Source organism: Amphiprion ocellaris, chromosome 22, assembly GCF_022539595.1.
Source record: "Amphiprion ocellaris isolate individual 3 ecotype Okinawa chromosome 22, ASM2253959v1, whole genome shotgun sequence".
NCBI lineage: Eukaryota > Metazoa > Chordata > Actinopteri > Pomacentridae > Amphiprion > Amphiprion ocellaris.
Genome location: NC_072787.1, coordinates 2,371,608 through 2,393,722, shown reverse-complemented (window position 1 = coordinate 2,393,722; position 22,115 = coordinate 2,371,608). Strand labels below are relative to the sequence as shown.

Genomic DNA, 22,115 nt, shown 5'->3' with positions numbered 1-22,115 from the left:
AGTAGTATGTCCCAAATTCATGCATGCTGCATGTGACAGTATGTACTTTATAAAGGCTGTAGTGCATATTCACAATAAAAAGAAAATGTATGCAGTTTTCAGGTTATGTTTTTGCAGTAGATGAGGCTCCAAATTCAAGGCTCCATTTTAAGGACCTTTGTACTTTTAAAAAGTAATACATTCAAAATACTACGTTATGTCTAAATACATACAACCCAACTTCAATTAAATACGATATGTGAAACAGCTGCATCATCTGTCTATTGTTATGTTACAGCCTTTTTTATGAACTCTTTTAGATGAACAGAACTGTATTCAAAATGACTAACAATATATACTTACCAATAATATACATTCACTCAAAAGAGTTGTCTTTAATTTAGTTGTACATTGTGTGTGCATGATGACAATTAAAAGCATTCTATTCTATTCTATTCTATTCTATTTACATATAATAAAAGAGACATGACGAACAAACAAGTACTGCACAAATAAAGTGACATATATCATAATTGACTGAAATAGTATTTGCACACTTTTGTCAGTCCTGCTCCTGATGCCTCTGTTGTATGTGACTGATGTGGAAAAGACTTCTGCTAAGGACTCAGCAAGTATAAATCTGTGTATTGATTTCCAGGACGACAGGCAGGACAAGAGTGGAGATGAGGTAGATTAACACTGGGAAATAACAAGAGGTTTCATTTGTTCTCTTCCGTGTCACTCCGCTTTTATACTTCATGACATGCATGTGTTTTCAATAAAAAATACTAATATATGACAAGTGCACATTTGTACCACATTGTGAATTGAATTATATCTAAATATATGCTGTAGGTTTACTTGAACACTGTTCTGTCATGTGACAGAGATCATAGAATACAGTGGTAGGTTATAATAAAACAGCTGACAGCTATGTTGCCATAGTTCACAAAGCAAATATGTGTCATTTTGGTAAATGTCTGTTGGCTCAACTCCTCTCTCTTTGTATCTGTTCATTGCTTCCTCCGCTCAAATTGCTGGTGAGAGGAATTACAACCTGAACATATGACTGAAGAAAAGGGATCAAATGTGCACAAAATGAGAAATGACAGTGTACACAGAACAGCTCCTCAGGTTGAAAAGGTTCCGTTGACAACCATAACAGCACTCTGCTGCCATCATGTGGAGCAACACTTACACCTCAGCCACTCCCTCCATCTGTTGTTGATGTTTCCATGGTAACAGCTAACTTACCACAGGTGAGTCCAAGGCGAACTACACAGCTGAGGAACCGTGGTGAGAACAACAGATCAAACATGAACAACCTCTTCTCCAGGTAGGGTTTTTATGCTTCACATTGTCCAGAAAGACAATACTGCATAACAGCAGCTCTGTAAGCATGAGAATGTTAAGCTAGCTTATTCTTAACATGCTACATAGCTACATGTCCTCAAGCTATTTCTTTAAGACTTCACATGTCCCAGCAGGGATATTCAGGTAAAGACTATGGAGCAGACAGTGTTACATGCTGAGAAGTATCTGGGTGAAATCTGCTCCCTGCTGGCCTCCTACACCAGGAAAACAGCCAAACTCAGAGACACGACAGACAAGCTGGTGGCTCAGCTCTTTGACTTCTCCAGAACAGAAGACCCTGAACTTCAGGTTGGCCTGAAAAATCTAGCGGAAGACCTGGCCATGGTGCAGGACTACAGGCAGGCTGAGGTCTGAAACCCTGTAGATATCCATGCATGGACATGCTGTGTTTTCTGCATCAAACAAGCATGTGATTGTTGTCACGATGAATGTTTAACTGTTGCAGATAGAAAGACTGGAGACAAGAGTTGTTGGTCCTCTCAAAGCATATGGAGATACTGTTAAGAATAAAAGGGTGAGTTTGATTATAAATGTGTGATATACTGATACATCTGCACAGATGTAAAACATATTATATTCTACTATAAGTTGCACTAGTTAGATAAATTACCATCTCACATAGACTAAACTTTCAGTGCTGACATTATAAATAAACAATGGAGCTCTTGCCCATAGGGGATCTCCCCAGCATCTCCCCTTCTGGACTGTTTTGAATAGTGGTGACCCTAAAAATAAACTGATAAAGTTCTTAAAATTTTATCTGCCTTTCAGACTGATCTAAAGAACTTCAACACTGACCTGAAGAGAGAGTTGAAACAGCTGCAGAAACTGGAGAAAATACGACTAAGGAATCCAGCAGATCAACAGAGCATTGTATCCTTCCTCCCTGACAGCTGACTTTTCATCACTTCAGATTCATTATTATAAAATGTGTACTGTTGAATGGTTAAACCCCATTATATACTACCAATATATACAGTTGTGAACAATAGTTTACATACACTTGCAAAGACCATGCTTATCATGTTAGTCTTGACTTTCCAGTCGTTCCTACAGGTCAGGAGACAGGATCATTGAAACATTTTACACTGTAGATGACTGGAAGAAGGTTCTCTGAACGGACGAGTCCAAGTTTGAACTCTTGGGTCAGCATCGTCGTGTTTATGTCCACAGAAAAGCTGACAAATGTTTTGATGCTAGATACATTGCACTCACAGTGAAACACATTGGAGATTCTATTATGATTTCATTTGCGGAAACAACACGGGCAAATTAGCTAAAATGGATGGTATCATGACCAAGAAAATCTACCACAACATCTTGGTGCATCCTGGAATCCCTTCTGGATTGAACCTGACTGGTGCAGGTTCATATACCAAGAAGACAATGACCCCAAGCATACTTCAAAGCTGTACAGACACTACTGGACCAAGAAAAAGGAATCTGGAGTTCTGAAACTGATGGACTGGTCAAGACAAAGTCCAGACTTAAATCCTATTGAACAGATCTGGAATTTATTGAATTCAAAAATAGATCGCACAAAAATTTCATCCACAGCGAATCTCTGGGAACAATTAGAAACTACTTGGAACTCAGTAACAAAACAGACAAAGGGGGTCATACAAAATATTAAGATTTTTGGATAATATATGTGAATAAATACTGTTCAGTTGTTTTAGTTTGTTATTTGCCTAAGAACTAGCACTACAATTTCAGTTTGAAGCATTTTTTTGAAAGATTTTTAAAATATTTGTGATTTTTCAATTTTATGACAGGCAGTCTAATAAATTTGTAAAGCACATATATTATAAATATAATATAATATAATATAATATAATATAATATAATATAATATAATATAATATAATATAATATAATATAATATAATATAATATAATATAATATAATATAATATAATATAATATAATATAATTCTCGTGCTAACAAAGCTGCACAACAGTTTTCTAATCATCAATGAGCCTTTCAGCACCATTAGCTAACACAATGTAGCATTAGAACACAGGAGTGATGGTTGCTGGAAATGTTCCTCTGTACCTCTATGGAGATATTCCATTAAAAATCAGCTGTTTCCAGCTAGAATAGTCATTTACCACATTAACAATGTCTACACTGGATTTATCATTCATTTAATGCTATCTTCATTGATAAAACTGCTTGTGTGTGTGTGTGTGTGTGTGTGTGTGTGTGTGTGTGTGTGTGTGTGTGTGTGTGTGTGCGTGTGTGTGTGTGTGTGTGTATATATATATATACACACTATATTGCCAAAAGTATTCGCTCACCTGCCTTGACTGGCATATGAACATAAGTGACATCCCATTCCTAATCCATAGGGTTCAATATGATGTGGGTCCATCCTTTGCAGCTAGAACACCTTCAACTCTTCTGGGAAGGCTGTCCACAAGGGTTAGGAGTGTGTTTATGGGAATTTTTGACCATTCTTCCAGAAGCACATTTGTGAGGTCACACACTGATGTTGGACCAGAAGGTCTGGCTCTCAGTCTCCACTCTAATTCATCCCAAAGGTGTTCTATGAGGTTGAGGTCAGGACTCTGTGCAGGCCAGTCAAGTTCATCCACACCAGACTCTGTCATCCATGTCTTTATGGACCTTGCTTTGTGCACTGGTGCACAGTCATGTTGGAAGAGGAAGGACCAGCTCCAAACTGTTCCCACAAAGTTGGGAGCATGGAATTGTCCAAAATGTCTTGGTATGCTGAAGCATTCAGAGTTCCTTTCACTGGAACTAAGGGGCCAAGCCCAGCTCCTGAAAAACAAGCCCACACCATAATCCTCCCTCCACTAAACTTTACACTTGACACAATGCAGTCTGACAAGTATGGTTCTCCTGGCAACCACCAAACCCAGACTGGTCCATCAGATTGCCAGATGGAGAAGCGTGATTGGTCACTCCAGAGAAGGTGTCTCCACTGCTCTAGAGTCCAGTGGTGGCTGCTTTACACCACTGCATCCCACGCTTTGCATTGCACTTGGTGATGTATGGCTTGGATGCAGCTGCTCGGCCATGGAAACCCATTCCATGAAGCTCTCTGCTGAAGCACTGTTCTAGAGCTAATCTGAAGGCCACATGAAGTTTGAAGGTCTGTAGCGATGGACTCTGCAGAAAGTTGGCCACCTCTTGGCACTATGCTCCTCAGCATCCGTCAGTTTACGTGGTCTACCACTTGGTGGCTGAGTTGCTGTCGTTCCTACACACTTCCACTTTCTTATAATACAGCTGACAGTTGACTGTGGAATATTTAGGAGCCAGGAAATGTCACGACTGGATTTGTTGCACAGGTGGCATCCTATCACAGTTCCACGCTGGAATTCACTGAGCTCCTGAGAGCGACTCATTCTTTCACAAATGTTTGTAAAAGCAGTCTGCAGCCTAGGTGCTTGATTTTATACACCTGTGGCCATGGAAGTGATCGTACAAGTACTTTTGGCAATATAGTATATATATATGTGTGTGTGTGTGTGTGTGTGTGTGTGTGTGTGTGTGTGTGTGTGTGTGTGTGTGTGTGTGTGTGTGTGTGTGTGTAAAATTCTACTTCAGAAAATTTTCTTGACCAGACCTTTCAGTCTCAGGTAGTGTAATATCATCAAACCCATCAAACAGATCTTGCACACAGTGAGCTAACGTGTGCTAAATCAAGTCCTGTCACCATTACTTACTTACTTAGTTGTTGTTTACTTGTTAACGTGTTTACTTGTTAATGTGTATTTGTTAATTGACAGGCTGAAGTAAATGCCCAGAGGGCTTCCAACAATGCACAGCGCAATGTCAGACAGTTGGAAGAGACAATCACAGATTTCCAGAGACAGAAACTGGAGGATATCAAAGTCAGTCTCCTACATTTTTACATGCATGCTGCATGCATTCATCCTCCAGCAGGTAAAGCATCAGCGTTTCAGTGACAACACCATTGCATTGTTTTTGGCAGAGGATTTTCACAGACTTCATCACAGTGGAGATGCTGTTCCATGCTAAAGCACTGGAGGTCTATACTCACACATACCACAACCTGGAGGCAGTGAACACTGAAAAGGATCTGGAGGTAGCTTATGCAAGTGATACAGCCGACAACACTTAAAACAACAATCTGTGAGGTGGAACTGCACAGGCATTAAACACCTCCTGCTCAGCAACACAAACTGACATAGCAACTTGTAGATGAACATAGTGGAACATTTAACACCTAAAGCTTGGTCCACATGCTTTAAGATGTGAAGCTGGTAGCAAAAAAACAAAGCTATAGGGAGAGGGACTGTTAGGCTTAAATACATTAAACCTGGCAAACACAACTTCAAATGACTGATGGTGTTGCCATGCATCTGCTGGTCATATAAATAGACAATTTTGTGCTACCACATTCTGCTGAATGTCACAAAGGGGACACAGACATCAGTGTCTGTATTAGTATACTTGTCTGTTGTAGTGGCCATAACACAAAGTATATACTGTATAAAAACTACTAAATTGCTACATTATTTGGCAGTCAGTTTCAGTGTTAGGATATCATTAAAAGAAACTTTTAAATCGTAACACAGAATAAGGAAAACATTTACTTTCTTTTAGGTCCTTGCGCTTACATCACATTGTCTTGACCAGGAGTCCTTCATATCACTAACTTATTCCTGGAAAGGTGTGTTTTCCAACAGTGTTACCACAAATGCTCTTAGTAGTAATTATAGATCAGTATCTCTCTATCTGCTTCTCTAATTTTTCCTGCTTCTGGATTGGACTAAAACAAGGAATTCCTGATGCTATGGTTTAAGAAAAGTTCCAGGTTGTGATGTGGGTCAATATAAAATTGCAGGATTTTTTGTAACATAGTTGACAGGTGTCATAGTTGATATTTTTGCTGTTTTCAGGCCTAAAATCAACATGGCCGCCTATAACCAAACACCACATGACAAGATTCTTCTAAATGTTATATATACAATTGAGTAAAAATGAAATTGAAAGCTATTTATAAAGATATTGTAGTAAACCTGTTGACTACTTTATATTAAATAAGTCAGAAAGTCTTGGAGTCTGGCCAGTCTTTTCTTCAGGAGGAAATTACATCATGTGGAGCAGGTCATGTGATCTGGAATTAACACACTTCCTGGAGAGGTGTTTTTGTAATGGGGAACTTAGTTGGAAGTGATTTCTCAGACACAGATACAATTTGTTATTTTTCATATAAAATTTGATATAAAAAATAAATATCTGTCATGATTATCTCAGTTTAACAAAAAGAACACAATCAAAACTATTTCTGAATGAGCTCATTTTATTATTGTTTAGCTAATTAGAATGTGGTTGTTATGAGATCCAGACAGTTATTTAGTTTACATTTTAGTGATATCCAGTCATTTTTTTTATTAATAAATAGTTTAAATAATAAATAATTGTGGAATTTGTAAAGACATGATCATAATGAACATAAAAAACTTTTTTGTAACTTTTAATAAAAACGTATACAAGATATATCCCACAGACTTCAAAAATCTTTCAATTATATATTGACCCATCTGTATAATAGAACAAAAATGGCTGGGAATGAACTATTTGTCAGCGTCTAGTGTCCGAACATACAGTGACCATATGCCTGTAAAAGAAAGTGAAAATAATTAGAGTAGGACAACAGATGTTGCCAATGAAAGCTTGAAACTCTGTTTTTGAAGTAATGATACTATTTCTCTGTCTCCATAGCTGTTCTGTGGACGAATCAAGATGTCTGACTCTATGACAGGACTTCTGAGCACAACTCTGAACAGCCACTCTTCTCCCCTCATGAGTCACTACCCCAGTCCTCGTCCAGCCTCCCTGGAAGGCCGAACCCTCAGATCAATGCTGGCCTTTACCACAGGTCAACAACACCACAGCCAGACCCCAGACAGAGCCAGCAGGGTGAGCACTAATGCCTCTGTCAGCATAATCACAGAATCAGAAGGCATGTTAAGAACAAAGCAACAATTTAAATTATGCTTTGAGCATTTTTTGAGTTTGTTTCATCTGTAGTTCTGTAATATCTTACAACACCAGAGAGGCATGGAAGAGAAGCTGGAGCAGGAAGAAGAGGATGAGGAGGAAGAAGAGGAGTATGAGTCAGAGACAGAGGAAGAACAGCACACCATCAGGCAGTCTTATGCTGCTCAATATGCCCAGATGCACAGATGGCAGAAGTAACCCTGTCCACAAAAACATACACAGGCACACAGACATTAACTATCTGTATCTAGAGTTGTAAATCAGATGTGTTTTGTTCGGTAGTTCAGTCCATGCTGAAATAAGCTTGCTGACAGCTGCTTTTCCACCAGTAGTTTTTTCCACAATGAGCACTATGAAATGTTTTGTTCAGATATAAAAATAATTCAGACTATTTGTTAATGATCTCTGCCAGAAAACAGTCAGACCCAGTAGGATAAACCTGGAGGGATCAGCTTTATTGATTAATGGCATTTGAATTTTAAAGGGCAATTCTTGTCATTGGTGGTTTCTGCAAAACACTGGATTAGGATGAAAATCCACAATAAAATTCCATGAAAGTTACGTGTGCTGTATGTTCCTGTACCGCCCTGAGTACTGCACCTTTACTGTACCGCTCCATGAACAAACTATTCTTGTGTTCGCACTAGACTTTCATAGAAAGGTGGACAATCATTTAAAATGGATGTAATTGTGCAACTTAGAATTTCTGGCTTTGACCTAGAGAGGGGAAAAACTGGTTGATTTGTTTTAAATCAAAAATCCATGCGTTATCGGTATTTTTCTCTTTGTTGCAAGTTGAACACTGTGTTGTACCCAAATAAAATGCTTTACCATCATATCCTAGATGCACAAGTCTGGACAAGCATTCCTAGGACCACGTTATTTTTTATACCGACAAATCAAAGTACAGATGGTTTTACCTTGCTGACATGTTTCAGCTGCAGTCTTCTTCAGAGCGTCATCTGACGTGTGATGACGTGTCTTTTTTTATCAGGTGACCGGTCTGACAGATCTGTCAGAATGTCAGATAGGCCACGCCCCCCGCCGTCCGGTGGTCTCTGGAGGATGGAGTCCCAGGTATTAGAGAGTGTAGCTCCTCGTTAGTGATGGCTGATCGAGGCTTTGTTGAAGCTTCGACACTTCATTCAAAACATGGTTCATTACTCGAGGCCTCAATGACACACAGTGGTCGAGTAGGACATCTAGTGGTGAATAATATGAAGTGCAATCAAGACGTGGTCGGTTCATGGATTGTTTTGGATTTGATTCGCCATGCACACATTCCTGTTTGACTACACTAGATGATTGTATGGGTTGTAGTGGACACAAAAATAATATTACTAGTAATAATAATGACAATAATTATTGAAGAGCACGTTTCTTATTTCCCATGTTTGTCTGTATCCCTATATACTCTTTGCTTATATTCTGTGTTATGAAACATTTAAACGGTGCTGCTACATTCATGAGATGCTCTACAAATACAGACTGATGTCATTTTCACATGGGGCTGGTGCAAATAAAGATTTTGTGGATTATTATGGATTTTGGCAAAGTATGTCTTGGGGTTTATTGGTAAAGAGGTCAGTAAAGAGGGTGTGCTTATGTAACTGGTTATGAGGTTTTACTGAGAAATAATTTATCAACAGTTTTGGGACCACTGTTCCCTCTAAGCTGCGCGCGTGCGCAATTGCGCACTGCTGACACGGTCTCCGCGCACAGAAAATCTGCGCTGTGCACAAAAAAAAAATCCAACCTAAATTGTAAATAAAATAAACACGTAACAATTCATTCTGTGCTATTTTTCAGTGTGAGTCAGTGAGTGACCGGTGACTGGCTGCTGCAGCCAATGATGCGATTCACAAACGTATTTACCATAGACTGTATATAATGGTGTTTACGCAGCTAATCAACGTCAGGCGTCCTTATGTACAGCCACCGTTGTTGTCATAGATATGAATGAGTAGATAGGACACGCCCCTTTGAGCTGCCTACAGCGAGGCTAAGCTAGTGGGGGCAAAGTTTCAGTGCATTCCGTTGATGTAGACGGCGTGAAAACGGAAACAACAAGTATGCCGGCTCACTGTGCTGCATACAGTTACATACTGTGTCGTACGATTGAGACAAGGAAACTTGGAATGACTTTTCATAGGTAAGAATAGTTTTTGGCTCTTTTTTCATTATGAAATCTTGTTGAGAGCTTCCAGTCTATGAGAGCTAACTAGTTAGCCACTAGCAAAACACTAATGCGAGCTAGCAGCTTGACAAGCAAATACCAGACGATTAATAGTAGCTGTAGTATAGTTGTACAAGCAGTAGTAGTAATACTAAAAGTACAAGCAGCAGTAGTAGTATAAACAGCTGTCAGAGTCGTAGCAGTAGTATCAGCATTTGTAATAGTATTACAAGTTGTAGTAGCAGTGCCAGTATCAGCAGCAGTAGTGAGTACTACCACTACTACTAGTAGTAGTCACATTGCTATTACTACCACCAATACAACCAATAGTAGTTATAAAGCCTAACTCATGTATATCCAGATTACCATCTATGTTCTTCCTCCAAACCCATTTTATGATTGGGATTACAGGCAGTTCTTTAGGACTGCTCTCAAATAATAGAAATGTTACTAAACAAGGTTATACTTATAAAATTAAATAGCTCTGGTCTCCAGTATATTGGCGAATTCGGTTATTTGTACTTACTTTATTAGCATGATTTCTTTTTAATATGTTGTCTACAGACTTAATTACTTCTCTGTCTACTTTTCTTACTCCATGTAGGTTTCCCAGAGACTATGGGTTGAGGAGGAATTGGAAGTTTGTCAGCTTAGACCTGGTGTCATTCCATCAGTGTTAAACTTCCCGGCTCATCTTGGAAGAGTACGTGCCAGAAAGACCACGACCAAGCAGCCTTGAGATCTTAGGCAGCGTCTCCCTCAGGTGGGTGTCGACAGTGTTCACGGTCAGGTCTGTAGAGGGGGGAGGCCGCCACCCACCTCCCCGCCTACTCTCTACCCAGACTCCACCTTGGCTCCACCCATGTGGTCACTTTTTTCACTATGATGCCAAAGGGACGACGAAATTACTTCTTTTTCTCTGATCTGTAGCTCAGTGAGTTAATGGTTTATCTGTAGAGCTGCAGGTCGCTGGTTCAAGACCAGACCCTTCTTAAATTTTATCAAAATCCTGACAAAGGACAAAGAAAAATGCCAGTGGTGGGTCTTGAACCTACTACCTTCCACTTGGTAATCTCTCTTCTTATCCCCTGAGCTACTCACTCAGATACTTAGTTTTTTTTTTTTTTTTTTTGCGCATTTATCATCTATTTTTTTGCCATTTTCGAGTTTTTTTAACTTGAGTCTCGACTCGATCGTTTTTCTCAGGAGGTTGGACTTTAGCCTTTGTGCTGGAGGGTTGAACCCTCAGTTCCAAGACTTTCAAAGCCTCCAGACCTCCCGAGTCCTCAGGACCTGAGCTTTCACACAGTCTGAGGGCTGAAATTTTCTAAGTCCCACAGTAGATCTCTGTTAGATTGAACTTCCAGACAGTCCAAGGACTGATATCTTCTAAGTTCCTGAGTACTTCTCTGTTAGTTTGAACCTTCACACAGTCTGAGGACTGAAATCTTAAAAGTTCTTGAGTAGTTCTCTGTTAGTTTGAACCTTCAGACAGTCTGTTAATGTTTCGATTAAATCTTTAAGGTTTTTCTTTTTAAATGTTTTACCACCTTTTAATGTTTAATTTTCTTTTTAAATCCTTCATTGTATTTTCTGTGTAATTCCTATTTGAACTTTTATTGTCTTTAAGATATAATTTTCTAATTAAACATTAAATTTTTAATTAAATGTTTTGTCTTTTTATTGGATAGGTGTAGTGAGAGACAGACAGGAAACAGGGGAGAAGACTCAGGGGAAGACTTGGAGCAAAGGACCACTAGCGGGACTCGAACCCGGGCCGCTGCGTCAGAGACCAGCCCCTGTACATAGGTCACCTGCTTAACCCGTTGAGCTATATGGGCGCTCATGTTTTGTCTTTTTAAGGGTTTAATAATCTGATTAAATGTTTTGCATTTTTAAAAAGGTTTAACATTCTTCTTGTTTAATTGTATTTTTTAAATGTTTAATGATGGAAAATACTTTATCTGTAATTTCTAATATTTGTATTTTAAAAATTTTGTTTCATTTCATAATGACATGTATTGTATGTTGTTGAATTATCTCATTCAATATTTTGTCTGTTTAATAGAGTTAAACATTAAATTACATTAAATTATATTAAACAGACAAAATATTGAATGAGATAATTCAACAACATACAATACATGTCATTATGAAATGAAACAAAATTTTTAAAATACAAATATTAGAAATTACAGATAAAGTATTTTCCATCATTAAACATTTAAAAAATACAATTAAACAAGAAGAATGTTAAACCTTTTTAAAAATGCAAAACATTTAATCAGATTATTAAACCCTTAAAAAGACAAAACATTTAATTAAACAATTAAATGTTTAATTAGAAAATTACATCTTAAAGACAATAAAACTTCAAATAGGAATTAAACAGAAAATACAATGAAGCATATAAAAAGAAAACTAAACATTAAAAGGTGGTATATGTACATATAATTTAATTGTATTTAATGTTTAACTCTATTAAACAGACAAAATATTGAATTAAATAATTCAACAACATACATGTCATTATGAAATTAAACAAAATTTTTAAAATACAAATATTAAAAATTACAGATAAAATATTTTCCATAATTCAACATTTAAAAAATAAAATTAAAGAATATTAAACATTTTAAAAAATGCAAAATATTTAATTAGATTATTAAACCTTTAAAAAGACAAAACATTTAATAAAAAAATTAAATGTTTAATTAGAAAATTACATCTTAAATTTCTTAATTCTTTTTAATAATAAAACTTTTTAAAAGTTTTATTGTATTATTTTTTTTGTTTGATTTAATTGCTTTTTGTTATGTAGTTTATTTCTTTAATCTTTTTTTCTGTCAAGATTTTAACCCCAACCTTAAAAATGAAACAAACCCTTAAATCACAATGAAAATACTTCTGTTGTCACAATCATGAGTTAGTCAATTATTCAGTTTATCAATTCAACTTTATTTGTTTAGCACCTTTTACACAGATGACAAAACTAAACAAGCAAAGAGAAAAAACTATGATTAAAACTCAAAAACATTAAAAAACAAACAAACAAAAAAAAAAACATTTAACATGGTAATAAAATATGTTGTGTCCAGGGGATGGAGGGAGTTTATTGAAGTCTTCTTGGGCTCACATGGGAAATCATTTAATATATAAACTTGATATTCAGTCTAAGGAAACTGCAGAGCGACAGAAGAACCAACAATATCTCCTGTTTTCTCCTTTAATGAGTCGACTCTTCTTGTGCTTTCAGACTAAAGAACTACAGACTCTTCACAACCTGCTCAAACTCTTGGTACAGGACCTCACCACACGGGTCAAGAAGGTTTCTGTCTCATTTCTACTCTGAAGCTCACCTTCTCCTGCTCAAACTGCTGACAAATGTTTCTGCTGCTCTAAAGTCTGGTCTCCAGAACTTCCTAAAAACTCTCAAAGTCTCTTCTGCTGCAGGTTGCTTTGTAGAACTGTTCCAGAAAACCTCACTAAACCACATGGAGGGGCCTCAAGATAGTCGTCCAAATGAAACCATACAAAAACCAAACTAGCACAACCCAAACACTAAAGTCTCCTGCAGCCTACCAGAGAACCTCTGAGAACAGAGAATCAGGACAGGATCTCTTACCTTCTGGACAACCAACATCGGTTCTCAAACAAGAATACAGAATGTGTCTGACCAAAAACCTCTAAAGACTCACTACAGCCAAGATAAAGACACAACTCAGCTGTACCAAATCCACTAATCACTGCACACATTAGCACCATGTGCTAACTGTGGCTAAAGAACCACATTTACCAAGACAACTATCCAGTACAAAGCCCTAAAACACACCAAGAAACGCATTAAAGACTATTTTACTGCTGGAAGCTGCAAGCCAACGCCTAAAGAACAAACTAAAGCAATGGAGCCAAACCAGGTTCTGTGGTGAAGAGAAGCAGAGGAAATGTTTGTCTGCAGCCACATAAAGCAGGAAGACACTGAGCTGCTCAGGTGTTCCTGATAACACCAAGCAGACACCTGGACAGCCAATAGGAACACAGCTTCCTGGAAGTCCAGAGGGCTGGGTTAGTGAAGGAAATTTAGTTTCAAGTTGAGGCAGAAAGTTAACAAAGAAAGTTGAAAACCACCTTCTGATCCCTGAAATCTCTGAGTTTTCACACAAAGAACACCTGAACATGTCAAACTGGTTCCATAGTAGAACCATCATTGTAAAAATGTCATAGTATGGTGTGTTGCTCAAAAAACATTATGACCTGGCTGTCAGTGGACAAACATGTAAGAAACATGAGAACAGAGAGAATCCAACCAGTAGGTCACAGTTTATCATCCCCCAGTCATCTCCTGAAGTCCATATGGTGAGAGACATCAGTATCTGGTTGTTAATTTACCAGAGGATGCTTATAATCATGCTGATGTGGTCTGTACTCTACAATATTTTAGTGACTCAATAAATGCCTAAGTTGTTTTTTTTTAAATGCTTTTTAGTTTTTAATAAACATTTAACAGCCTATATGTAATAAATAAATGGCCTTTGCCTATCTTAAGAAAAATTCACTCAGAACTCTGATATGTTAACAGTACTAAATAAATCAATAAATACATGCATACACACAAAAATAAGTTAATACATTAACTGTGTTAAGATAAGATTTAGATTTTTAAAAAAGTTGTTTATGTTTTTGCAGAATCCAGTATTGCTCACTGGTTGGTCATTACATTTTATTAGTTTGATTTCACTGTTTAAAATGATGCCACCTCTTTTCAGACAGAACCTGTGATAATAAAACAATACAAAATTTTTAGTTCCGTGTTAATAAAGCACTTAAAGCTTTAAGTATGGCTAAATTCTTTTTTCAAAATTAAATATATCACTCCTTAGGTGGTAGTGGCCCCAAGTTCAGTAAAGTTGGAAAGTTAATCACAGATTCAGACTTCCAGCATCAATAACTCATTAGATATAGGTTGTCAAAACATAAACGGTGCCTCTTTCCCATTGTTGCAAGGCAGACAATGTGCTACAAGCCCAGTTTTATCAAAAGTAGCTGTCTTTCAAGCTACAGGAATAACATTGGTGTCTATGGAGTGAACAGGGTCCGTCTGCAATTTGCAAAACCACTGCAACAGTAAAGAGAGACAAATATTCAATAACTTCACTCTTATACATTGTAGTGTCACTAAAATCACTGCAGCCTTCAACTGGCTCCTGTTGACAAAGTGTTTTAACAGAAATGTAAATGCTGTAATTTGATTCTTTTAATGAACCATGTAACTTGAATGGATGTGATGCTGGTGTGACCACAGTGCACACGTCTGATGTTGCTCACAGTGGTCCAAGGGACGCTCAGGGAGTTTGTGTGTTTGCTCAGACTCAGGAAAAATTACAGGGAACATTGTTTGGGACTCAAGCAGTTCCTTCTTTTACTCACTATCTCCCCAGCCTTAGAAAAAAAACCCTGTTCACACAGCACAGATGAGGCTGAGGTACACAGGAAATGTTTGGCTCCATTGTACAAGTTTGGGTAAACAGTTTTGTGGGTTGCCCAGTAAGCCAGTGGGTCTGCCGTTCTTTCTACAATTGCATTCGCTGTGGCGCTTTGCATTTGCCAGGCTCTACTTGCGTCTTCGTCTAATAGGCTCCACAGTTGAACTGAAAAATATTGAAGATCATCATCATCATCACCAGAAATGTCAGTCATTCCCTATTCAGAAGAGAAAAAGAATACCTGTGGAAGGTGCTGCTGGTGGTGGAGGACGAGGCTGCGGTGGTGCTTGTGACGTAGATGACTGCTGCTTGGCATTCTTTATGTTAATTGTTGTGCATTCTGTTATTAAACGTTCTTTCACACTGGCTGCCACTCTGATTGGTGAATCCAAAAGTTTTGAACTGCAGAGCCACAAGTGTAGCAACAGTCAGTGAACTGTTCTTTTCTTTGGTTTGTAGTCTGTCAGCTAAGCATCTGTGGGAATATATATATATATATATATATATATATATATATATATATATATATATATATATATATATATATATATATATATATATATATATAATCTATCTATCTATCTATCTATTCTCTACGAAATACGAAATCTGACATACTACTAACTCTCAAAGCAAAAACAACAGCAAAAAAACCAATCTATTCTGCGAAAAACAATTCAAATGAACAACACTAAATAGGGATCTCCTATCCCGGAACACTCGACCCCGCTGAGTGATTCACATAACAAACCGAACCAATCAGGTGATTCGAAGCAGTTGAGTGCTTCAAACGTCACTGAAGTGGTTCAAACGTCACGAGTCACGTGACCAAACCACGCCTCGGCACAGTGGCTCGATACGTTTGCTTCATGAGCTACAGCGCATGTGTCGAAGCCTCGGGTATCAGAGGACCATCACTACTCCTCGTCCCAGTTCATGGAGCAGCTCGCCCGTTTCCAGATCTCGATGGCCTCCTTGATCCATCATTTATGCTTGTTGGTCTCCGATGTTACAATCCTCCCCGTTCCAGTCCATGATATGATTATTTCTTTTGCAGTGATCCGTGATGGCTGATTTTTTGTTTTCTTGTTCGGCTTTTTCTTTTTGTTTTCTTGTGAGTCGTCCAGTTGTTTCCTTTTCGCATTCTGTCTGGTGTTCTTTTTGTCTTGTGTTGAATGTTCTGCCTGTTTCTCCAATGTATGTTCTCTCGCAAGATTTGCATGGAATTTCATAAATGATGTTGCATTTCTTGTCCGGTGTTCCAGTTTAACTGGTGATCAGGTTAACTGGCGATAGTTTCCGTCTCCAGATGTTTCGTCCGCAGATTCGTCACGATCAGACCTGGATTTACGTGAAATAAAGATACCAGATAAATTAGACCTCGCCGAAAAACGCCGGCACCACTACTTAATAAAGTCTGTATCCATGTAAATATCATCTACAGACAGTAAAAAGAAACGTGCGGTCCGAAATAAAAAAACACGTATTTTTCAAGTAGGTGAGAGGATTCGAAACCACGTAATCCAGCGTTAAAATTACGAGACCATCGTTTTACTCATTGTGCTACCAATCAGCTCGATAAGTATTATGCTTCATCCACATAGATCACTGCCATCCTGCCAGGTGTTTAACACCTGGTGATTGTTCAGGAAACACGTCCATGTCAACTGGGGATAATCACAACTTAACACAGGCTGCCTGGTTAAGAACGAGTCACAAAACTATTTATTGTCTCACCAAGAAAACCCACAACATAGAAACACGTCCACTGCTGTGTTGTGTGTTAGTTTGTGTGTTCAGTGGAACAGATCCAGAGCAGAACTTCAGGTTTAACTCGGGTTTGTTCTCAGAAACACTCAGACCCTCAGCAGCCTCCCATCAGAACAACACGCTGCAGAACATCAGCTTTATTTGCTAAAATGCATCGGAACAAACTGAGACCACGTTGTTTAAACTAGTCACTCAGAAAACAATAAAAACTCGTTCAGTCATCCACGTCCTATCCCTCATTTCAGAGCACTTTAACCGCTGACATTTTTTTTATTTTTCAAAGGAAGTCAAGGGATTCGATGTGGTCAAAACAAACAATGGTTTATTCGCTCTACACAGTGAGCCATAAACAGGAGGTATTGAAGTAGACTACAGTCACATTTGAACGTTACAACTACAGATATTCCTGCTGGACACTGAAGATACTGTGCTGTGTGGTGATTTAGTTCATAATTCACCCAATGACAGTGGGTCAGGGCAGGGGGGAACCTTTGTGTGTCATGGGGACAGTTTATGAGGTTACACAGTTGTGTTACATGTTAATTGGCTGTTCTTAATTTTTGCCTGATTAATGGAGAATAAAGTTTGGGCTTCTGTGTTAAACACGCCACCTCCGACTCCCATTCTTCGGCTCTACAGCTGCCATATTTGTATATTTAGCCTACATGTACTGTAAGGTGGATTAGGAACATGTCATTAAATCAAATCCTGTCAAACACCACAATTCACTCTAGTCTTCCTCTGCGACATCTTTAAAAGTATCTTCTGCCATTTCTAAACCAGCCAGGGTGTTTGGGAAGACACAAATCACACAAATATATTGTTTGTTTTGACCAGGTCGGATCCCTTTACTTCCTTTTTAAAATATATATATATATTGTCTATATTGTCAGTGGTTAAAGTGCTCTGAAATGACGGTTAGGACGTAGATGACTGAACGAGTTTTTCCCAGTGGTGTGTGCTGAACAGGCTAGAACGCAAATGTGAAATGAAATAATAATCACCCTGACTGGAGCCACATTTTTCAGCTTAGGAATGTTTAATATCATCAGAAGCCAAAACATTTCAACATAAAGGTGAAAGGAGTACATTTCACTGATATCACTGGGCTGCATTAATCTGAAATGAGATTATATTGGAAACCAGATACACATAGCAGGAATACTGGATATCAGAAGTACAGGTAGATAAAAGAACATGTGTGTAATGCTGTCGGCCTAGTAGCACATTGAAACCTCGGTTCTGGTTAAATATAGCAGGATTCGTCAGATATAAAAAAATATTCTTCACAGTATTTTTTCATCACATCCATGCATGTCATTGTAAGTCATCCATGACACACTTCAAATGGCACTTCAAAAAAACAAAAGAAAATGAAATGCAATAAAGAGAAAAGAAAACAGAGCAGGAAGTTTACTTTCATTGGCATGGTAGGCATAAGGAGGAGTCAAGGATTAGACTCGAGGAATGTGTGTTGCTGGGATGTGTGGGTTGCTGCTGTTTGAGTAAAAAGTTTCAAATTGGTGAGGAATAGAATCTTCTTTGGGCTGCATTTGCCAAATGGTTGCACAATACAGTAAATGCACCAGAGAAATACACAACCAATCCGTGGTGGATGGAGGTCACAAAATGTTTGAAAACATAGCTGAAATTATTGTGAAATTATATATTTACACATAGAAAAGCACAAGAAATTTTACCCCCCGACCCCCAATTTTCCCTTTTTTTCATAAGCAGACACAGAACAAACAAATATAAAAACAAATCATCTGGCACTATGAACAGTTGGCATCTGTCAAATCATAAAACAACAGAACAATGGAAATAAACAACACAATTTTGTTGACAGGCAATGTCTTCACAGAGGCAGCGCAACCAGGAGTCCCACGCTCACTTGCAGCAGTACAGTAGTAGTATTAGTACCAATTGGCGCTTGATTGAAGATGTAATAGTAGTAAGGTAATCAAGAGTCCACTCTCCCTGTTCGACTCAGTGTCTCCAGGAGACCATTCTCAAGTCTGATTGTTAACCAACCTATAAAGTGCTTTCAAAAAATAATCTCCTCATCATAATCATTTTCATCTATACAATAAATCACCATATCAATATGGGCAATGTTACGAGTAAGAAAGAAAAGAGACTTCAAAAGGGTCTATTCAGGCACGAGCAGAGAGCTCTTCTCTTTATCCTCCTCTGTTCCTTCTCTCTTCTTTTCAGATCTGATTTTTTTTCTACTTCTTGAAGGGTGTCAGTCTACCAATGTTGTGCCAGAAGGTGGAGGTTTTGCGCTTGGGCTCAGCCAGCATGAACACCTGTTGCTGTGGCAAAGCAGTGGGAAGGGAGGGGTGTTTCTGTCGCAGGAGGAAGTCGTAGTAGGGTCTGGTCAACACTGAAAGGGAGATGAGCAGATGACAGAAAATATTATGCTGTAGCATTCCAGTGAGATATGTAAATGAAATGAACATTTACAACAAAGGCACGTCAACCCCTGTGCCCTATCATGTAAATATTTAATGAATTAAAATGGAATTACCTCTCAGTAACCTGAACTCTTACACTATTTCTAAGTTGACAAGCAGGACACAGTGCTGTGCAAAAGTAGTAGTACTACAGTAGTAAAGAAACCAAAAATGTTTGTGTATTTGTCACACGGAAATGTTTCAGATCATCAAATAGCTTCTAATGTAAGACAAAGATAACCCAAGAAAATGCAAAATGCTGTTTTTAAATGATGAATTAATTTTTTAAAGGAAAAACGCTGTTCAGTCCATCTTACCCTAAATGAAAAAGTAACTGCCCCCTTTGCAACCAATCTACACAATGGCCAAGTTCATTTGGCAATTGGGTTCAGTTTCACCAGCCACACCTATGTATGATCACTGCCAGGCTTGTTGAACCTTTTCATCCATCCATCCATCCATCCATCCATCCATCCATCCATCCATCCATCCATCCATCCATCCATCCATCCATCCATCCATCCATCCATCCATCCATCATCTATACACCGCTTAATCCTCATTAGGGTCGTGGGCTGGAGTCTATCCCAGCTGACTGAGGGTGAAGGCAGAGGACACCTGGACAGGTAACAGTCTATCACAGGGCTACACATAGAGACAAACAATCACACTCACATTCACACCTACAGACAATTTAGAATCACCAATTAACCTCAGTATGTCTTTGGACTGTGGGAGGAAGCTGGAACACCATGTAAAAACTTATGCAGGAAAAGGGAGAACATGCAAACTCCTCACAGAAAGGTTCCAGCCGAGATTCAAAACAAGGACCTTCTAGCTGTGAGGCAACAGTGCTAGTCACATTACTACCATACCGCCAAAGACCAAACTGTGTAAAGGGATATGGCATTTATATGGATATACTAAAACACTGGCTGACAAGATGACTACCAGTTTGCAGAAGCTTGGCAGAAGAGGAATATTTCTGCATGTTAATCATCAAAAGTTAAAAAAACAAACTATGATCTGGACAAATATGTAACCTGACTTGAATCTAACAGAACACCTTTGGGGTACTTTGAAGACAAAGGTAGAGCAACACAACCTCTTTGGCAAAGTGCAGCTCAAAATAATAGTGTAGAGGAATGGTAGAACATTTGTCCAGAATTGTTTGCAATGGTGGTGTCTGCCATGTGGAGGAGGTTTGAATCTGTCATCACAAATAGAAGTGTACATAGGGAGATCTGAAAAACATAAAAGATTTGAATCTCAGTAATGAAAAGTGTCCTGATTTCTGTTGAGTTTCAAGTGTTGGGCCTCTATTTTAGATATAACATGATTTTGATTAAAATAAACAGTTTTTCATTTTACATCAGACAAAATACACTACTTTTCTGTTTAGAAGTAATGTGATTACCTTAAGCTGAAACAATTCTCAGTCACTTTACATTTTAGTGATATTCCATGTATTGTGCTTTGATTATTGTGACTCACATTTCTCCAGCACTGCTTCCATCCATGTCTTACTGCTGTGCTGCTCTCAGTTTCTTTTATTAAAACGATAATACTACTGTCCTTTACTAATTGATTCCACCTTTCTCTACCTGTCAATCCCGTTTGAACATGTTTCACTTTAAAAGACTAACAGGAGGCTGTTGAAATGCTGTAGCTCAATAATCAGATTTAATTACCATTTTGTTTTCATTTCATCATTCAGTCTGACACTATGTTGATGCTAGCCGTTTACTGCTTGGACTTATACTGTCGATCCTATTTGTTGCTGACAGAGAAACAGATAGAAACAGTAAAATGGTAATCAAAGAAAAACAAATATCTAAAAAAGGTTATTTCAGAAAACTGACTGACAACAACCTGTATAGCTTCACCGTGATTGTCCCTGTATAGATTCAGGCAGCTTTTTGCTGTGTGTGCATACCTTTGGGTTTCCCAGCTGGATGGCTTTTGCAGGCATTTCGCATGGCCTGTTTCTTCTGGACCTCTGTGAGAGAGAAACCTGAGAAGACAAACACAGAAAAAAAAGTTTTAGTCTGAAGCTGACTCAATAAACAGTTATTCATTCATGTAGAAACATGAGCATCGGAAGACAGAAAGCATTCAAAATGTCATGGAAGGTTTTTCTTACACATAAAATCATCTGGAGTTAATAACTGACCCAAGGGATGAATTAACAAACACTTAAGAAGGGCCAGAATGTTTGAAAATAGGGAGTGTATCAATATACAAGGGGTCCCTCAATTTACGTCGGAGTTCAATTTCAATTCAATTCAATTCAATTTTATTTATATAGCGCCAATTACAGTCAAATTGTCTCGAGACGCTTTACAGAACCCATATGCCTGACCCCCAGAGCAAGCCAAAAGGCGACAGTGGCAAGGAAAACACCCTTTTAACAGGGAAAAAAACCTCGAGCAGAACCCGGCTCTAATGTGGGGGGACCCATCTGCCTGCTGGCCGGGCGGGTTGAGAGGGACAGAAGAGGTAGAAAGGTAGAGATAGAGGGATAGAAGTAGAGGGGTAGAGGTAGAGAGGTAGAGATAGAGGGATACAGATAGAGGGGTAGAGATAGAGAGGTGGGGGGTGGGACACAAGGACCATAAAACACAGCCACACATCTGAAGCATCCAGCATCCAGCTCTGGGACCAGGGACACTCGGAGAAAGGACACAGAAAGAAACAGAGTGAATGTAATGCAATAATGTTATATATAGTAAATACATAGGTAGTTAGAGAAGGGCTCAGTGCATCAAGAGAGGTCCCCCAGCAGCCTATAGGCCTATAGCAGCATAACTAGGGGCAAACTAAAGGGACGTCAAGAGGGGAAGTCAGTTGTGCAAATGAAAACACCAGCTCACC

At 38.5% G+C, this 22,115-nt stretch overlaps 2 protein-coding genes and 1 long non-coding RNA gene across 11 annotated transcripts in view; 2 read left to right on the top strand and 1 right to left on the bottom strand.

Annotated features, from left to right (window-relative positions):
- Positions 1-1,182: 1,182 nt before the first annotated feature.
- Positions 1,183-8,191, top strand: LOC111589197 (CBY1-interacting BAR domain-containing protein 2-like). Its single transcript, XM_055007329.1, has 9 exons — positions 1,183-1,315; positions 1,467-1,701; positions 1,799-1,867; positions 2,125-2,226; positions 2,448-2,498; positions 5,112-5,216; positions 5,318-5,431; positions 7,075-7,272; positions 7,408-8,191. The coding sequence occupies exons 1-9, from the start codon at positions 1,215-1,217 to the stop codon at positions 7,549-7,551; spliced, it is 1,119 nt and encodes a 372-aa protein (XP_054863304.1). The 5' UTR covers positions 1,183-1,214; the 3' UTR covers positions 7,552-8,191.
- A 1,179-nt stretch (positions 8,192-9,370) lies between these two features.
- On the top strand, positions 9,371-15,380 carry LOC129347980 (uncharacterized). Of its 2 annotated transcripts, XR_008600355.1 has the most exons (3): positions 9,371-9,505; positions 10,134-10,292; positions 12,786-15,380. It is a non-coding gene; the product is annotated as an uncharacterized LOC129347980 (long non-coding RNA). The 2 variants fall into 2 exon arrangements; XR_008600354.1 differs by lacking the exon at positions 9,371-9,505 and having other exon boundaries at positions 10,095-10,292.
- Positions 15,381-17,802: 2,422 nt separating this feature from the next.
- arhgef4 (Rho guanine nucleotide exchange factor (GEF) 4) overlaps positions 17,803-22,115 on the bottom strand; it is a 117,572-nt gene continuing 113,259 nt past the window's right edge. For all 8 annotated transcript variants that reach the window (XM_055006977.1, XM_023299997.3, XM_035943787.2 and 5 more), the window contains 2 exons: positions 21,178-21,255; positions 17,803-19,171 (listed from right to left, as the gene is read on the bottom strand). In XM_055006977.1, coding sequence (XP_054862952.1) covers positions 19,014-19,171; positions 21,178-21,255 — 236 coding nt within the window. In that variant the 3' untranslated portion in view covers positions 17,803-19,013. The remainder of the gene's footprint in view (positions 19,172-21,177; positions 21,256-22,115) is intronic.

What these genes read in the sequence shown, in the direction of transcription:
- LOC111589197 (XM_055007329.1), top strand. Translation starts at nt 1,215, where the DNA reads ATGGTAACAGCTAACTTACCACAGGTGAGTCCAAGGCGAACTACACAG. An exon ending in ATGAACAACCTCTTCTCCAG is followed by an intron (nt 1,316 to 1,466) that starts GTAGGGTTTTTA and finishes ATGTCCCAGCAG; the next exon opens with GGATATTCAGGTAAAGACTA. An exon ending in GTCCAAGTTTGAACTCTTGG is followed by an intron (nt 2,499 to 5,111) that starts GTCAGCATCGTC and finishes GTTAATTGACAG; the next exon opens with GCTGAAGTAAATGCCCAGAG.